The 20,388-nt window shown below is 35.3% G+C and overlaps 1 protein-coding gene across 1 annotated transcript in view; it reads right to left on the reverse strand.

The window, feature by feature from the left end:
- Positions 1-20,388, reverse strand: part of LOC105234167 (uncharacterized) — a 138,466-nt gene that overhangs the window by 104,755 nt on the left and 13,323 nt on the right. Inside the window, exon 2 of the mRNA XM_011216452.4 lies at positions 13,916-14,677. Coding sequence (XP_011214754.2) covers positions 13,916-14,006 — 91 coding nt within the window. The 5' untranslated portion in view covers positions 14,007-14,677. The remainder of the gene's footprint in view (positions 1-13,915; positions 14,678-20,388) is intronic.

Here is a 20,388-nt window from a genome sequence, read left to right on the forward strand (position 1 = left end):
ATTTCAGAAAGATATCTTAAAAACTGAGGGACTAGTTCGTATATATACAGACGGACAGACAGACGGACAGATAGACAGACGGACATGGCTAAATCGACTCAGCTCAACATACTGATCATTTATATACTTATATACTTGATAGGTTCTCCGACGCGTCCTTCTTGGTGTTACAAACTTCGTGACAAAGTTAATACACCCTGTTCAGGGTATAATAAATTAAAAAACCTGCAGGTTAATCTTTTTGATTTTATAAACGAATTTTATGAACAAATAGTATCTTTAGGAAATAATTGTGGATTTTCAATACTTTCAGGTACTTATCCATCTACACTGTTTTTGGGTAGAAAAAGCTTCCCAATAGAAATACTTTGGAGATTCGGTAAAGCCAAACGAGTTGAGGACTTCATTACCTATTTGGTCCATCTTGAAGCTTTGATGTCTACCCACTTAATGCGCCAGGCCATTAAAATTTCATGGATAACACATGAAACCAGATAAATTATAATTAACACTATAATGAGATAACCAAGACTCCAAAGCACTAAAACCCCCAAAAACATAAAATTACCGCTTTCCTGCATCTAGTAAAGCGTAATCATTTTCTTGCGATAAAAGAAAGTAATTTAGACTTGAATGCCATATATCAATAGCGTTAAGAGATATGGCCATTTTCGAAATCTAAGTATTCCCGTCGACAACTCAATGCCAAGCGGTAAATGCGAGTGTGTGAAAGTGGATGAAGATTCAACCAGATGAGCGCACACTGACATTTCGAGATGATTTATGAAGCTAACGAAAGCATACAAGCAAGAAGTAAGCTCATCGAAAATACAGCTAACATAAACTGAAATGCCAGGAATCTACATACATGACAAGAAAAATGTGCATGGAAATGAGTTAAAAATAGTAGTCAATGGATCGACACGCTGCAGAATAGCAAATGGTCATGTATACACATATATATGCATACACATACAAATATAGTAATGCATAACTACATACATAAGTGTGTATGAGAAAACGCAGACAGCTGTGGCTGTCGGTTTCAATAGAAAGAGTTTCCCACCTCATTTTACTGAGTAAGCGATCAATAAAGCAAAAACAATCGGAAGCAGAGCTGAGCTGCATAAGCGATTTTTTATAACTGAAACGAATGGTCAACGCCAGTCTGCATTTATAACTCTACATTTATATACATACATATATATGTATATATAATATGTTTGCATGCATATTAGATGTGTGTGCATGGTTTTATGGCAGCTTCCACAGACGAATGTACATAAGCTTTCCATGCATATGGATAAAGCAGGCATGTATGTATGTACATACATACATATGTATGATATGCTAATCGACAATTTGAAAACGAAATCGCCACTGACATCATGAAACGCTCATTCTTGGCAAACAGATGAAGTGAGTTGTCGGCAAGTGGATTGCTCAGTTTCAATTCGAAAAAAACGGATGCTATTTATTTCCATCATTAAAGAGCAAGCGTACGAAATAGCTTTGAGCGAACAGAGTGGCGCTTGAGAATAAAGATATATTCTTCTGTGAGTTTGCTAAGCCAATAAATTCATTCTTTCGCTTAATTTTGTGACAATTATGCATTATTGGATTGGAGAAAATAGTTAGTTAATTTGCTCAATTTTATTTCGTTTATACTATAAATAGATAAATGTAAATAGTCATACAACATTTATGTTTTCTTTATTTTTGTTACAACATCATTCATAACCTTCAGTGGAAATCGAGCCAAGAGCAAATATAAAATTGTGAAAATACAAAGAACTCTTTGTCTTCTAAGTGCGCATTTTTCTCGAAACTGTGTTTTTGAAGTCGGTTGGCAAGATTTCTCAAGATCTTCATGAAATTTTACACACGTCTTTGAGGTATAATTCTTAAAGACTTAGACGACGGATTTTTTTTCGATTTTCCGTGGGGTCACCGGAAATTGCGTGGCAATGGCCGAGTTTAAAATATTGTTTTCCAAAAATTTCAAAATTTCTTTACTAACATGTATGTAACAATAAAAAGTTCAAATAAAATATTTATTTTTTTATATTAAATGAAAAAATTTGTTGAAAAAATGCTGTTTTTACCTGAGAAAACCCTTGTAACAACTTAATATGTAATCAAACTAATGAAGGTAATTTTGACGTAATTTTTGATGGCCACTATTCAAATTCAAAGGTTCCCTAGATTGTATTCAATTATCTTTACTAAAATTAATAACTTTATAGATAATATATGTATAATAATATTCATTGTCACAATTTCTTCAAATAATCGCATCTCCATACTTTTCTCGAAATAATTCGGTTGTTTCTTGTTGGAATAAGATGTCGTCAAGATCAATTTCTTCCAATTGCGGCCTTAAAACGCTGTATGTAATCGATCTATACCGCTCCCCATTGATAGTAATGGTGTCATCAGCTTCATTACGAAAGAAGTACGGACCCATGATTCCACCAGACCAAAAACCACACCAAACCGTCAATTTAGGTGAATGTAATGATTATTTGTTATGCATTTGTGGCTTTTCTTGGCACCAGTATCGATAGTTTTGTTTATTTACCGCACCACTCAGATGAAAGCCTCATCGGAGAAGATTCTCTTCAAAAAATCGTTAATCGATTTTAAGCTGTTCCAATGCAAAGTTAGCAAACTCACGACATTTACGGTGGTCCAATGGCTTCAGTTTTTGGCTGAGAATAATTTTATATGGATACAAGCCAAATCTTTTCTCAAACTACTGCATAAAACTACATTGTACGTCGCATTTAAAAAAAATTTTAAGAATAATTTCTTTTTCGCAAATAATATATGTATTTATTGCGAAAGTGTTTCTTCTAAAATTAGAAGCACTAGCGCCATTTAAGAAAAATACGGTTAAAAATCAACATAAGCACTAACAAAATAATTTTGATAAAAAAAAAACAACTTTTGAAAATGGCTTGCATATTAACACTGCTCTTCGTTGACCTGGGCGTATGAGTGATATTTTAATTTTTATGATTTAATAGCTAATAATGCTTTGTAGCTTTACATTTAGTTTAGTTGATCAAATTTATTATTTTTCCAAAACAAGTAATGCGCATATAGTATATTTTGATGTTATTTGAGTACTAATTCACCGATTAACACTTGCCAGGTAAACATTACACAATATATGTATAATTTGTATATTATTTGTATATTTATAATTTAATTTAAAAGTAAGCTAATATTATTTACCATTCGTTTTCCCAGAAAAATATTTACGCACACATGTATGATATTTTAAATGAATAATATTTCATAACAAATATTTTTTATAGAGCAAGGACAAGGCAATCGCATATAAATGTCTATGCGTGGTGACGTTTTTACGAAAAATTTTAGCCAGGCAGATATCTTCATGAATACCAGATACTGTTTCTGATAAATAATGTTTCGAAAAGAAGGTATTTCCTTCCTGATTTTTATTAAATGGTAGTAAAGTTCATGCTTCATTCTTACACTTATGAGACCTAGCACTATACTTATCCCTACATACTACTGTGATCAAATTGAAAGGTGAATTTTGTACATTTCATTCTCTTCAAAGTAATACCCTCCCGCTGCTATACACTTATACCAACTAGTTTTCCAGTCATCATAGCCCTTGAAAAATCCTTCATCGTCTTTGCCATCAGAGCCTTCTTCGATTCAGCTTTTATATTCTCAATTGAGTCAAAACGCTGAATAGCCAAAAGTTACACAAAGGTAAATCAGGCGAAGGCGGTGTTTGCGGCACGATATTAGTTGAAAATGTGGCGAAATGATCACGGCCAAGCAATGCTGTATGAGACGTTGCATTATCGCACTTCTTTGTTCAATAAACTCAAAAATAGTAAAAATCGATACACTTTTAGAGTCTCACAAAACGACGCGTATCTCAAATACTAATGAATATTTTTACGTGAAATTTAGTACAAATGTCACTAACTGTACTACCAACTTATAGAAAAAAAATTTACCGATTCGAAAAACACGCGAAGTATAAATTAAAGTATATATTACTGATCTTATAGAATTGGTTGTTGAAAATGATGTTTTCCTCTTCTTCTTTGGTACTATAACCGTAGTTTGGTTTGGGTCGAGTAAACAAATCTTCACCAGTTGTCTCTGTACCTTGCTAGGTCATGCAAACTGTACAGTCCAGTTCAACTCTTTTTGCTTATTTTTCGAGGCTGACAGTTCTGTTGGCAAAGCCTAAAATGTCGATAAGGCTACCCTAGTGGCATGTATCTCGTTTTCCAACATCACGTATATGTACGGTCGATAAAAAATATACAATCTTAATAATGCTGGTCACGCGATAATTGGCGCGCATTCCATCTTCTGGATAATGCCGAATACTCTCATATTCCAAAGATTTATGTGAAAATCATTCCAATTTTTCACAAATTTCCAATAGGCCAATAAACTTTGTTTATGTTCGACTTAAACCTGAATCTTGTTATCCAGTCTATACATTTTCGAGTTTATTTTTATAAATTTTTTAGGTTGGAAAAAAGAATTGCTGCATGCGAAACATATATGCCACCTTCATTATCAATCATTTTGAACAGCTGATACAGTTTGTTCTATTCGTTACTCTCTAACGCTGGGCAAATTGGAACTAAAGCAGGTGTTAGGAAAAAATGTATAAGTGATATGCTTTAATTTTGTAAAATTGTATGTTGTTTTACAAACTCTCAATTTAGTTACACTTTATTATTGAGTTTATGTCTCGGAAAAAGTGTAGCGCAATAACAGTGAGGTGTCGAAAAATATTACCTATTAAGTGGGCGAAAAACATAAACACACCATAAAAACGTCCATTTTTCATTGCCATAATTGCAAAGCGACAATTTTTATATTCAACAAATTGAAAAAATTTTTGAAAACAAAAATTTTTGTCAATAAAAAGGAAGCTTTTATATTTGCAAGAAAGAACATCTGTAGCCTATTATATAAACAGGGTGCCTCACTGGGTGACATGTGCACAAATTTTTTATTAAAGAGAATATAGCGTTAATATTATTATAGCATATATGGAGATATCCGAAAATGGTCTAAAAAGTGATGTATGTATGTACCCATGTCCGTGCGTCTGTCCGTCGGAACTAGACCTTTAGTTTTTCAATATTGATTTCAAATTGTGCAAATGTCCTTTTCCACCAAGAAGCCGCACATTTGGTGGAATCTACCACTAAAGCATATAACTGCCATACAAATACAACGATCAAAATAAAGTCCTTGTTGAGAAAACTTTTTTATTTGACAAGATATCTTCATGAAATTTTACATGGATTATTACATAAGGAACTTATGTGATCTCTGAAGAAAATGTGTAGATCGGACAACTGCAGCAAATAGCTGCCATACTAATGGAACCATCGAAATCAATTGCTTGTGTGGAATCTTTAGTATTTGCGAATTTCCTTGTTTTTGTCTTAACGCTTCCCATTGCAACTTATCTTTTTTATGTTTTTGATTGTATTTTTCATAGTAAAAACGTTTGCCTTTCACTATTATTTATTACAACTGTATTTACGTATATTTTATTATCAATCATAATTACTTTAAAAAGCTTTTTTATTGCTTGCTTACATATGCCTTTGCTTTGCCAAATATCTATTTCATTTCAAACAGTTCATTTTAGGCACCCTGTAACGCTGCCATATTTGTATACATATGAATGCCCTTAATGCCATGAACTCCATTAAATTAATTGCTTAACTGTCAAATTATTTCGTTGCAGTTTTAGCGCTGCATTTTTTTTGCACAAAGTTTGCGTGCATCACTTGGTGTTTTTGTTTTGCCGCAGATTAAATAAACGCCGTTGGCCACAAGGCTTTTGTTTACCTACACAAAGGTTGTGCAAGCATACACACACACATATACATTTGCCATATGAGCACATTGCATATTTGATTAAAAAACATGGCAGACAATTACATATACATATTTACATACATAAACGGCAATTGTTGCAATTCAGTTATTATTTCGAAAATTCACAAATAAGCGATTTTAATAAAACATGTTTATATACAACTGTTTATTTAACAGTTTATTTAACGGTGAATAATACGATGCAGAAGTTAAAACTTAATTTATAATTTATAAATTGTTATAGATGGCTATCTAAATATTTCATAACATATTCAAATGCGAAGCACAATAATAATGCTAAATAATACATGTTTTCACCGAAGTCAACAATTGTCCAGCATAACAGTACGAAATAAATGCCACCAATTTTGCTATTTAATTTTGATTTGAGGCTCTGTTCATGAATGATGCTCTAATTCAAAATTATATGTTTATATTCTGAACAGGTTACAACCGTGGTTGTTAGTGGTGCGCTTTTCAATGCAGCAATGCCTTTTTTGGTGTTGTTCTTTTTTGACAGCTGTTACTTGGTTTATACTTGTTTGGTTTTCCATTTCTTAACAAACAGACTTACTACGAAGCAATGTTTAAAGATTGTGTATCAAGAAAACGAGATGGCCAACGATCCCGATTTTCATAAGAACAATTTGTTCAGCGATGAAGCTCACTTTTGGTGGAATAGGTGCGCTAATAAAAAGAAGTATTGTTTTCGAATATTGATGATAATCGACAAGCATTTGTTGAGATGCCATGACATTCTCCAAAAGTCACTGCTTGTTGTGCTTTATGTACAGAGGTAATCACTGTATATGGATATGGATCTATGACTAATGAATTGTTCGTGCCTGAATAGGAGCATATTGATGTGGACTTGGCGGAAGCAAAGCATGGCCAGCGCTGGTCCATCGACTTGCGCAGTCGCAAAAGCCTTTTTGCCCAAGATTAATCGCAGATGATCTAGTGATCTCTTTGCCCACAGTAAGGCTCGCCTCTCCCTAGTTTGGAGCTTTTAACAAGCCATTGCCATATTGGCGTCCCCGCAGTAAGGCTGAAGATGAGATGGAAACAACTTAACACTTCCTTCTTGACTGTCTCGCGTTTGAGAGGCCAAGACTTAAATACTTGGGAGCGCATATCTTCAGACATCCCACTGAACTTGCGGGAGTTGAAATTAAATACCTAAGAAAATTCGTACTGGCTACCAAGTGTTTTGCCAATCTGCCATCTAACCTAACCTGATGTGGACGACCTTTAGCGTTATGCTATAATCAATCTATTGAAGAAAACTTTTGGTCAGGTTATGTAAAGTTGCTTGTCTACGCAAATAAAGCCGATACGAGTGACGCTTTTTAAGAGAAGATTCGGCGCTATATTTTTAAAACAGAAAGTAAACTCTGATCTTTACAATTAACCTAAACTCTTGGTCATAACATTAAATTATATGTGTTTTATTTCTTTTTGAAAGCCACATGTCTAAACAAAAGCACCTTATATTAAGTTCTCCACAATGTTTATGACAGCGTGACAACCAGAACTATAAGCGAACTAGTTCCTTAGTTTTCGAGATAAATGTATATGTCTTAATATTTTCACCCGACCTTTTATCCCAAAGAAGTGCTCACCAGGTCCCTGATTGGAAACCTCTTTTTATTTTTACGAGATATTTTCACCAAATTAGACAGAAAACAACTTAGCACAGAAGGCGCTCCTAACATATGATAAGTTTGGTAGAGTAATAGCCAAAATTCATCCTTCACTTGTCTCATACGTTATGCTGAATATGATGAAAGTTGATTTGCGTACTCTAACTTAGCCCTTCATTCCCATTGTTGGAGCACAAATTCCATATTTTCATAGCTTTTTGTCGCAGAATATCATTATCACGACATACGATAACACTACTCAAAAAAACCGAAGGAAAATCTACGGGGTATTTGAGGTATCCTGATTGCGAATTTAAGTTCAAAAATTTTCATCACGTACCGTTATTTGGGTCACGTTAATAAATGGTGGTGGTTTGACCTCTACACCCTTTGACTACAACACAAAAAATCCTACGTTTTAGGAAATTTTGACTATAATAACAATATGTTGCAATTTAGTCAGTAGTGATTTTTCTATGTCAGCCATAAGCAGATACAACTATCTCGGGGGAACGAATTAACAAAGAAATTGATAAATAATAAGATTTTTTTGGAAAACTTAAAAATAACTATTTTAATTGTTCCTGTAAGATATAATTATTTGCAACTGCACTACGTGACGAGTTTAACATCTTAAAAGAATAATAATTGAAGAGGTGTTTAACATAATTTAAGATTTAATTTTATACAAAAACATAAAGCTTCGTCAAAGCACTTCAGTCCATTTTACCATTATCTCTAAATGTGACTTCATACGCATATTAGGATGTCCGTTATTTCTCAAATTTATTATTTTTTTGCGAACACCCCCTAAAAAGTAAAAAAAGTAAGGTGGAGCTAAGATCGGGTAGAACCGAACATTTCATACTCTTGCAACCTGCAAGGAAGTACCTTCAGGTACATAAGACCACTGCCGACAGAGTGAAAATTAATGAAATCAGATAATAACGTCGCTCATTTCCCATATAACGGTACTGTTAAAAATTACTACAAATGCAATAAATCAATAGCCAAAAAAGGTAGTTCTATAAAAGTCAGTGTCAAAATTGGACAATGACCGTGGCACTGCCCTCTTTAAGTCCCACAACTCGAGATATGCTTGACCGATTTCAACAACACTCGATATATGACATTACCTCAACATCATATAATTATAATCGGACTCCAACCACACCTACTTGCCATATAACACAATTTTAAATTCCATCTGACTCTTTCCTTTTCAGTGATTAAAAATTGAAGCCAATTGTTGACTTTTGATAGAAAAAATTGGTCAATATGTGAGAAATAAAATTGAAATTCAGAAATAATACTTTCCCGAGTATGGTTTGTCTGTGTGTCAAGAATGGGTGAAAAACGGGTATACCTAATATAAATTTATAATAATATACATAAATATTTTCGAACTGCCGGATGACTTTACACTGGATGTATCGGCTAACATATGAGTTATCTTAACAAAAATTAGAGAGCGTGTTTTACTCATAACAGTGTATCTTCATGCCTAAAATAGATAAAAATGGGAACAAACCATATACGTTTTTTTGTGGCCTTTTAATTGTATACAGCATTATCAAAAAATAAATAAAGCCAGGTCAATTCTATCTTCTATATACTTATATAAGACCTTAAAACTTTCGTCTAAATTACCTGAACGTATATTGCATGTGTGTAGTTTTATGGCAAAAATATGGGAAATTGTACAAGAGTTAGCCGAATTTCCATAGCGTACTACATATAATTATTTTCTCTACTCTAACAAACCATTTGTCAAATATGGCAGTTGAGTTGGCATATGAGTTATATATACGTATATATAATTGCTTCGCTTCCCTCTGGTTGACGTTTTGCAGCTTAAGTTGCTTTGGTCCTGGCAAATTGCAAATCATAGGCAGTTAAAATAATATATGCAATGTACTGAGTATTCACTCCAGTAATTTATAAATTTTGTGTTACTTATACAACCTGGTGTACTGTACAAAAACTCAGTACATTTGATGTATAACTTTTAAATCGGTAGTACCTGTTTTGTAGAGCGATAAGTTTTGTATTCGATTTTTCTGGTCTAGTGCAATTTCGTGCCTAAGTAGATATAAGATCGGTTTTGAATACATTTCTACTCAAAATTCATGAAACCCTCAATAGCCAAATATTTTTTTTTTTAATTTTACATTACTAAAGTCCGAAAACACAAAACAAAATAATATTAATAATTAGAATCCATCGAAGTAATCAGACAGACAAATGTCAAAAACATATGTTATATCTTTATTAAATGTCCTTTTATTTATTCCTTTATAATTTTCTAGTTAACAATATATTTTAAGGATCATAGGATAAGGCTCTCTAGATTTCTCACCAAAAATAACTAAATTATGTAAAAATGTTTCCAAATTATTGAAAATATAATCCAAATTGATACTCTTATTGTCTCATAGAACCCTAAAGTTTATCAGCATATTTGGGACAATTTGTTCATAATTACCAAGGAAAATTTCGACTATCAATACTAAACTTTTCCAAACTACGCTTTACGGAACACTCATTACTTTAATGAAATCAGTATCACTTACGAAACGCCATATGTGAAGACCACTAAAGGGTCCACCATTCAGCTTTTCTATACTAAGTTTGGAAACATTGTACAAATGTCACAAAAGCAATATGCTTCTACGTCCAATGCTTTGACAAATTGTGTTATCATTCCTAACTTCACGTATTAAATCCCTCAAAGTACTATTAAGAAAATAACTTTTGTGTAGAGGTCTCATCCGCTTATTCACATTAATTGGTAGACTTTACTAATATCTGGGTATTTGGCGACATCATTGTATCTGAGAAGTATATATATGAATGCAAATTACTTTTGAAACGAAAGTGAAATTTCCATTGAGTAAACCACGACATTTTATAGACTGTAAATCTCGAAATTTTCTCTCTTTGTTTTTTTCTCTCGAATATTTTCAAGAATGTGGTCGTAATCAAGATACTTGAAAGAATCAAAACTTAATAATCATATATGGGAACACTTTTTAAATTGAAAATAAAGATCTTCTTTACGCTTTTTAGCGCAAAAAACTTAACTTCTTAAAGTTTGCTTTTGCATAAAAAAACATATCAACACTAAGAAACAATGAACACCCTAATGTAAATCCACATATGCAATTATATTTTATTTCAAATAAAGTGTGTAAAGTAATTATTTTAATTGAAAGAAAATTATTTATTTATTTTCTGCATTAGTTTCGAGAATAAATAAGCTAAATGCAAAGCCACCAATTCTAATTGCGAAATATTTGTATATTTGTATTTAGATTTCATAAACTTATTCATTATAAAATCGATTATTAATGCATAAACACTGATAATGTCTATACAGAATTATTTGTTGTTGTCATTGTATTATTGTTATAAGATCTTGTGTACTTAAATATGTACACACTTAGCTTTCAACGTTCTGATGTTAGGCAGGTATGAACCTTTCTATTATACTTAGACATTATGGAAACAAAAGTTTATCTACTAAAATTAGTTACTGCTATGTGTGTGTTGGCGGTATATTTCTGGAAATTGGAATTAACAAAAGTGTAATTGCGTAGTTAATTAGATATTTCAAAGTTCAGTGTCTTCTTAACAATTTTTGTCGAATATTTTTCTATTTTTTGTAAACGCCAATATTATTGTTATATTTAAGGTAATTTGTGTATGATACTGGGAGAATATGATTCGTTTCTTTTAGATGGACAGATAGACGCACGGCCAGACGGGAATGGGTAAACCAACTTGGCTGGTCACGCCAAACGTTTACATATATACTACTGTGCCCAAAAAATAAGGTAAAATTGAAATTTAAACTGCGCGCGTCGAAGGATTTGGAGAATTATTTTTTTTAGGTTGGTAGTACTGTCAGTCACATTTATGTCACATTTCATGTCAAAATATTCATTAGTGTTTGAGATACGTGTCGTTTTGTGAGCTGCTAAAAGTGAGTTTTTCGTTTTTTGCGATGTCCAAATTTGTTGAGCAAAGAATTTGCATTAAATTTTATTTACGGAATCAATTTTCTGCTGCGGACACGTTGAGGATGGTGCAGAAAGCCTTTGGTGATGAGGCTATGTCTAAAAAAAATGTTTACAAGTGGTATAGTGAGTTCCAAGACGGCCGTGAACATGTCGAAGACGAAGAGCGTCCAGGGCGACCATCAACCTCAACCGACGAAGCTCACGTTCAACAAATCAAATATTTGGTGTTGAAAAACCGTCGATTAACAATTAGAGACCTTGCTGATGAAGTTGGCATATCGAAAAGCTCAGCCAATACCATTTTGAAGAATGTTTTGGTCCCCAAGCGCGTCAAATTTTGACTGGTACCGAAAACATTGCATTGTTTGGAAAAAAGGCGTCGCCTTGAAGTGTGTGAAACGATGCTTTCCGACTACCAGGGTGTCATGAAACGCATTATAACTGGCGATGAGACTTGGATCTATGCTTACCCCGAAACAACCGATCAATCGAGCGAATATCGTGCCAAAAGAGAGCCGAGACCAAAAAAATCGCGCCAAAGTCGCTCAAAGATCAAGGTCATACTGACTGTTTTCTTCGATTATAGTGGTGTTGTGCATTATGAATTTCTTCCAACCGGTCAAACAGTCAACAAGGACTAGTATTTGAACGTTATGCGTCGTTTGCGTAACGTTATCCGCCTAAAAAGGCCGGAATTGTGGAAAGACAATTCTTGGTTTTTACACCACGATAATGCACCATCCCATACTGCCCTCGTAATTCGTGATCATTTCGCCAAAAACTCAACCCATATCGTACCACAACCACCGTATTCACCTGATCTGGCGCCCTGCGACTTCTAGCTATTCACCAAGCTCAAAAGACCGCTCCGGGGACACCGTTTTTAAACGATAGAGGAGATTCAAGTCGCAGCGAAGACGGAACTGAAGACCATCCCGGAAAGTGATTACAACCAGTGTTTCGAAGATTGGACAATCCGTTGGCATAAGTGCATTGCATCGGGAGGGGATTACTTTGAAGGGGGTGAAATTGATTGGAAGCATAAATAAAAAATTTTCAAAATAAAGACAATGTCACCTTTTTGGGCACAGTTTGGGCACAGTACTTTATAGAATATTTGATGTTTCTTTTTTGGTGTTAACGGGTGATTTTTTTGAGGTTAGGATTTTCATGCATTAGTATTTGACAGATCACGTGGGATTTCAGACATGGTGTCAAAGAGAAAGATGCTCAGTATGCTTTGACATTTCATCATGAATACACTTACTAACGAGCAACGCTTGCAAATCATTGAATTTTATTACCAAAATCAGTGTTCGGTTCGAAAATTTTTTATCGACAAATTTTGTTCAGCGATGAGGCTCATTTCTGGTTGAATGGCTACGTAAATAAGCAAAATTGCCGCATTTGGGGTGAAGAGCAACCAGAAGCCGTTCAAGAACTGCCCATGCATCCCGAAAAATGCACTGTTTGGTGTGGTTTGTACGCTGGTGGAATCATTGGACCGTATTTTTTCAAAGATGCTGTTGGACGCAACGTTACGGTGAATGGCGATCGCTATCGTTCGATGCTAACAAACTTTTTGTTGCCAAAAATGGAAGAACTGAACTTGGTTGACATGTGGTTTCAACAAGATGGCGCTACATGCCACACAGCTCGCGATTCTATGGCCATTTTGAGGGAAAACTTCGGACAACAATTCATCTCAAGAAATGGACCCGTAAGTTGGCCACCAAGATCATGCGATTTAACGCCTTTAGACTATTTTTTGGGGGGCTACGTCAAGTCTAAAGTCTACAGAAATAAGCCAGCAACTATTCCAGCTTTGGAAGACAACATTTCCGAAGAAATTCGGGCTATTCCGGCCGAAATGCTCGAAAAAGTTGCCCAAAATTGGACTTTCCGAATGGACCACCTAAGACGCAGCCGCGGTCAACATTTAAATGAAATTATCTTCAAAAAGTAAATGTCATGAACCAATCTAACGTTTCAAATAAAGAACCGATGAGATTTTGCAAATTTTATGCGTTTTTTTTTTTTTTAAAGTTATCAAGCTCTTAAAAAATCACCCTTTATAAGCAGGCTATAAATATATCTTTATATGTCTACATACATATACCGATTGTTTCAAGGTTTTAGACCCAAGGACAATATCGACACAACGCAAACAAAAGTATTTTCAAACGAACACTTCAAATATAAATCTCTTTCAGTACTCGTAAGTTGGAAGTTAAAATTCCTGGTCAACATTAGGTAAAGCATTATGTGCCATCAATGCCTGAATTCCTGTTATATACATTTATTGGCATTAATGCAAAGGCCAAGTCATCAGCAGCTACTTACCGATAGTTGCCAAAAGCGCGACGATAAAAAATTGAATGGAATTCATGTTGATTCCTTTCCAATTTATCCAGTAATCCCTTGCAATCAGCATAAATCCATTGCGGAGTTAAACACTTTTACTTTTATTTTCCGTTTTTGCTTTGTTTTACTTCCGCCAACTCACACAAATGCAGCGGTTCACACACACACATTTAATACAAGACTGCAATTTTTTTTATGTCTTTCAAACACGCGCGTGTGTCTGCTTGTGCGCTTTGTTTGCTTAACGCTTTCTGCGCGCCATGTTGGGGGCTTTTGCGCCGTCGGTGATGTCAACATGCGCTCGGCTTAGCAAACAAACACATTCGTGCAAACAGACACTGCTTATCCATATACATATTTATTCGCTTACAACCACCTATTTGTCGCCCATTCGCTGCCACTTACGTAGGTAGTTGTGTATAGGCATGTGCGGCATGACATGTGTTCGTTTCACTTTATTCGTATTTATCCGCACACATTTTGTCATATTTCACTTTGGGACTTTTCTTAAATTCCAATGCTCGCAATGCGGCTCTTCTTTGCATGACTCAATGACGACAACGCAATTATTTATTTTCAAATCTCTGTTCCAGAGAAGCACTATAAGTTTCAAAGTTGTTGAATTTAAATTTTATGTCACTTTGTTCACTCAATTAGTTTGAAAAGAGAATCGTTTTATGTTCTCAGCGCACTATAGTCTCCTCATTCCATATCCTTAAATACTTCCTTATAGCACCAATGCTGTAAAAAAATAAATAGATAGTTTTAGATTAATAAAATGTCTTTGCAGCATCAATATTTAAGCTGTGTTTGTCTCGAAATAAAAGAAAATATACGTAAACATTAAATTAGAAAAGAGATAAGTACTTGGAATCTGCTTGAATAGAAACATTCTATCCGCTTAAACGCTTTCTAATAACTGCCAGCTGAATACAGCCCACGCGTCGACTGAATAACACAAAGCTATTCTTTTTTAGGAAAGAAAATAAAAATAATGCATTCGGTGCCAAGTCCAGACTACGAAGGATAACTCATGAATCGATGTCTGGTGTTCGATTAATCGAACAGCAAAGTTGTCTATTTTGAATAATTCTTTTAGCTGTGAAGGTAAATGATATCAGGACGATAGTGAGTATCATATATTACTTTGATATTTTGGCTATTTGAAAACTATATTTACCAACCCCCAACTCCCCCTTAATTTGATTGGGGGAGGGGTTGAAAAATGCCTTGCCGGTAGACCTTTTTTGTAAATTATATTAAAAATATGTAAATAAATAAAACTAAAAAAATAAACATGAGGTCTTATAGGCAAAGAACCAAATATTATTTTACAATAAAAAAATCAACACCTGACAAAACATGGATGGCACAGGTATTACTCAAAATAGATGTTCGATTAATCGAACAGTGGCGGTCATCACATACAACATATCGTAATATAAATGAATAGACAATATTATTTCAGTAAAAACAAATGTTTATTGAATATTGGCTATTTTTGATTATTTACATAGATAGTATTTCATGGAAATCTTTGAAACACTTCGAGTGCATATGCTTGGCACATTTTTCACACATCCAAACTGTTGGTTTTCCACAGCCTTTCAATTGACATCGACGACATTTCAATTGAGGTTGACGGACGATGAGGTGTTCACCAACCACATTTGGAACTGCAGATCTTCATCCACCTCTAATGCTTCTTTTTCATCGGTCTACTAAAGAGACTCAGTGACTGACGACTTGAATTGTTTTTGGCTCATTGGCTTCTCATTCTTATATTTCGCGACCAAACAATGCAATTTCCATGCATTCGCAGTGGAAGAATTTAGGGTGTTTATCCAAAGTGGCCAGTACCATTTCTTTCCACGGATGTTTACTCGATCATTTTGAATGGCATTGTCGTGGAGATCAACGCCATCCATTCCTTTGTTATAATTGTGAAGCACAGCAGGTTGATCCACGTTGACAAATTTCCCATTTTCTCTCATGCTCTTCTTAGAAGCTTTAGTTGCCTTTTGCCAACGCCGAACAGGGTAGAGTGGCGGAATCTGATCATGGTTTGTAGCAATGGTGACCTCCTTATTATCTTGCCAGCGACAAAGGGTTATCTGGTTCTTAGAATCGGATAGTTCATGTACATTGGGTGGGAGTACGTTGACACACTGAACCGGACTTTCGTCATCGCTCCAATTCTCTAAAATATCTTCAATCTCCCTCATTGTTGTTTTGCAATTCTGGAATCGAGGAACAATACAAACACTCGGAATTACACATCAAACGAAACTATATTCTAATAGATTCTCACCATTTATTTTTCGAAAAACTATTAAAATGTAGGAATATGATAGGCAGGCACAAAACAAGTCTTTTCTTCTGAAACACACAAAAGAAATGTCAAAGCGCTATCATTTGGCGGGAAAAATTGTCATTTCGCATTTGTATGGGATTTTATGGTATGTGTTCACCGCCAGTGTTCGACTAATCGAACAATTTAATTTTTGGCATATCGGGAAAACGGGAAGAGGTAGAAATTTTTTGATGACAGATTTGGAATCAGGGGGCCGTAATTAATCTAAAAATGTACCTTAAATTTTAAAATTTTTGCAGCGCGGTTGGAAATGGGTTAAAAATATAGTTTTTGCAGTTGATGTATGAGAATTTGCGTTGTCGTGAGAAAGAGTGGTAAGTAGTTCATCTGCGGCGATTGGGTTTCCTAATTTCTTGAAAGACGTTGCAACTGAAGTTAACATTTGTCTTGCCTCTCACGGTCTCCAAGGCGATGGGACGTACGGCAGCAGCGATCACCAATATCAAACATACTACTAAATATTATCATAAATTGCAATAATAAAATAATAAATGAATTTTGGATTTTGCCAACTGCTCAAATATAGAGTGTGTGCTTACGAGAATATACGTACATATATAATATATTAAATGCACACTGATATATTTTCGGAGAATATTTTATTACATTGCGATGCGATTATCATAACCTCTCTATTTGGAAGTTTCTGTGATCGTGAGGACACATTTGCTAAAAAATTCAAATGAGCCCTGAAATATTGCACAAAGGGAACAGTTATTTCGTTTTTTAATTCACATATGATATATTGTATATCTGCTACCAAGCATATGCTGCAAAATACTGTCAGCGGTTTGTGCTTTGAAAATGCATGCTATGGCAAATTTATTCCCATCTTTACATACGATATAGAGTGTTGAGTATTACTATTATGGACCCGCACTGAAGTGTACAATTTTGCAAATATGTACATATGAATGTCTGCTGTTTTACATTTCACAGACGCCACTTACTCTCGCCACACGCAATTTATCGAGAGTAATATCGGCAATCAAGTGGCTTCGCCGTCAGCTAGAGACCCACTCGTAGCAACGAGCAACGAAAAACCAACGAATAAAGCGCAAACAGCTATGAAAGTTTAGACAACGGAAACAGGCAATATTTGGTAACGGTAAACTAAATACCAACACTCGAGCAGAAGTGCCCAGAGCAAAGCCAGCAATCTGAATCTGAATACGCCGAATTGATATGCAAACTAGAAAAGTGGAAGCGCATCAACCAACTCAACGACAGCAACATTCACCACAGAGCCACTGGCGTAGTCGCAGCCACAGACTTATTCGCAGACCAGCCAAAGCCAAAGCCAAAGCCACACACGCAGTTGGTGTCAGTTAGTTGTCGACTCTTCATTGCTTCATGTATTTCGCTGGAAGGCAGCAATTTGAGTTCTGAAGCGTGAGCTTTGCCTTGTTTTAGTTTTGGTTAATTTTGTTATACCCTGAACAGGGTATGTAACATACAGAAAAAAATGACGGAAACCCTGTAAATGTGGTGATCTGAGTTTATTTTGCCATGTCCGTTTGCATATACGAGTATACGAATTACTTTATCATATTTTGAGATATCGATCTGAAATGTTGCACTGTGCCTTTCTGATCACTACAGCATGTAGCTGCCATACAAACTGAACAATCAAGATTAAGCGCTTATATGAAGAGCTCTTTTTCTTGAAAAACGATCTTCCTGAAAATTTGCATGAATTATTGGTCAAAGTAGCAGCATTAAGGATCTCCGGTCTACGATAACATATAGTTACTATACAAACTACTCGATTAAAACCAAGTTCTTTTAAGAAATCTTTTGTATTTGTGAATAGTATTATAGTTTTGGTGCAACCGAAGTTAACATTTTATACCGAAGTAGACGTGTCAATTTTAAATGTTCATAATAGATGAATATATTCAATGCATATGCATACATATATTTATATATATTTAAGATGGCTCAGGAGGACTTATATGGTCACTTGCTAACAACAAAACTTACGATTGACAAAAGCCATGCATGGCAAGAAACGTGACGTGAAAACCTCGAGCACCCAACATACCTATAAGCCAGAAGCACAATTTTCAGAATATAGTTCTTAGCACTCTAGGGGATTTACCTTTCTCTGTGAAACACCAAGACCTACTCTAGGAGAAATAGTTGAAGAATTTAGTATTCTTTACATCTCTTGATTAGAAATTCATGAAATGAAAGTTTTTGAAAAATATATCATTTTACAGTCAATTTGCAACTGTGATGTAAAAGGTTATTTCTTGCAAATTTTGGGTTGCTGAAATCCGATGTATCGGATCCAGCAAGTGAAGAAAGTTATATAAATGCTGTTCACATAGAAGTGGCCAGAAACGATTCTTCTAAATATGCCTCAAGTTGATCACGACTTACTGTCATGGACCAAGTATCCTCCGGGTAGCCAAAACCATCCGTCACAAGACAAGCTAAAGTGAGAAGGTGAACCATCACTCCCCAGGGTTGTGCCCTGGGTTTGGGTTCCGCCAAGTAGGGAAACTCCCCCAATGATAAGATCAAAACAGTATAGGATGAGAGATCTCCTTTGGATGTTGATGCCCTCATGCGAGTAAGGGCTGACATCACCGCCGTCCAAGGAATGCGATGGACGTGACAAGGGGAACGAAAATTTGGTGTGGGATTCGTGGTGGGAGAGAGACTCCTGAAATCGTCAGATCGTGCTTGGTGACCTTAGCGCCAGGGTAGGTAAAGAAGGTATCTTTGGCACAACGGTCGGTGAATTCGTTTCGACTTCACCGGAGCCCGAAATATGGATATCTGTCAAACAAAGATCTTTATTTTTCACCCCACCAGCGGTTAGGACTTAAAGATTTTGATGATACAAATTTAAGATGATACAAATCAAACAATCTGTGAAAAGAGGATCGTAACAGACGACTTCTTCTTTGATTTTAAAGTAAATAAGCTATCTGAGTTTAGTATCCCTGCAAAACTAGTGCGCCGGTGTAAACTGACGTTGGGCAACACGAAAAGCTCCATCAGGATCGGGAAGGACCTCTCCAAGCCGTTCGATACCAAACGAAGTTTCAGACAAGGCCACTCCATATCGTACGACTTCTTCATTCAACTCTTGGAGAAAATAATTCGAGCTACAGAACTTTATCGAGCTGGTACAATCTTTTATAAGAATGTACAGCTGCTGGCGTGTTCCGATGATATTGAAATTATAGACCTCAACACCCGCGTCGTTAGTTTTGCTTTTTCCGGACTGGATAAGGAAGCGAAGCAAATGAGTCTGGTAGTGAACAGTCATCGCACTCGCAAGTTTGCTTCCACGTCACGGTTGACGGCCATAACTTCGAAGTCGTTGATAATTTCGTCTATCTTCGAATCAGCATTAACACCAACAACAACGTCAGCATGGTCCTCTGCGCATTGGCAAAGGCAGTTGATTGAACGATGAGCTGTTCGAGATATACGACAATATTGACATACTTTTAGTTCAGGGAGTTAAGACACAGCGGCTAAGCTGCCTAGGTTATATCGTCCGAAAACACTCCAGCTAAGAGGAGATCCGTTGGAAAGACTAGGTAGAAAAGGACCTGGCTGCACTTTGAATCTCCGGTTGGCGCCAAATAGCGAAAAGGTTATAACCCTGCAATCTGTGTCAGCACCAATAAAGAAGAAGAAGTCATGCTTCTAAATCTCACATTAAAATAAAACTACAACTATTGTGCTAATTACTATCATTATTGTCATTGTGGAAAAAATCGAAAACATTCATTAGGTACTCACTTTCCAAACATACTTTACCTATCATCTACTTTAAAAGTCGGCTTATCGTGTGTTATCATGCTTTGTTAAATAATAGTGCTAGAGAACCAAAGCTTTAGCTTTGAAAATTATAAAACCGTGTATGTGGCAGATGTTAATTTGGGGTATTCAATTTTACACAAAGACAAAATATGATAATAATAAAGAATACAAAACCAAAAATAATTATGAAACAGAACAAACAGTTTCGGCAGGATAAGAAATAGAATAATAAAAGGATTTATTCCACGAAATTTTTCAACATGGCAACGAAGCTCTTTCAATTAGACAAGCA

Source organism: Bactrocera dorsalis, chromosome 2 (assembly GCF_023373825.1).
Source record: "Bactrocera dorsalis isolate Fly_Bdor chromosome 2, ASM2337382v1, whole genome shotgun sequence".
NCBI lineage: Eukaryota > Metazoa > Arthropoda > Insecta > Diptera > Tephritidae > Bactrocera > Bactrocera dorsalis.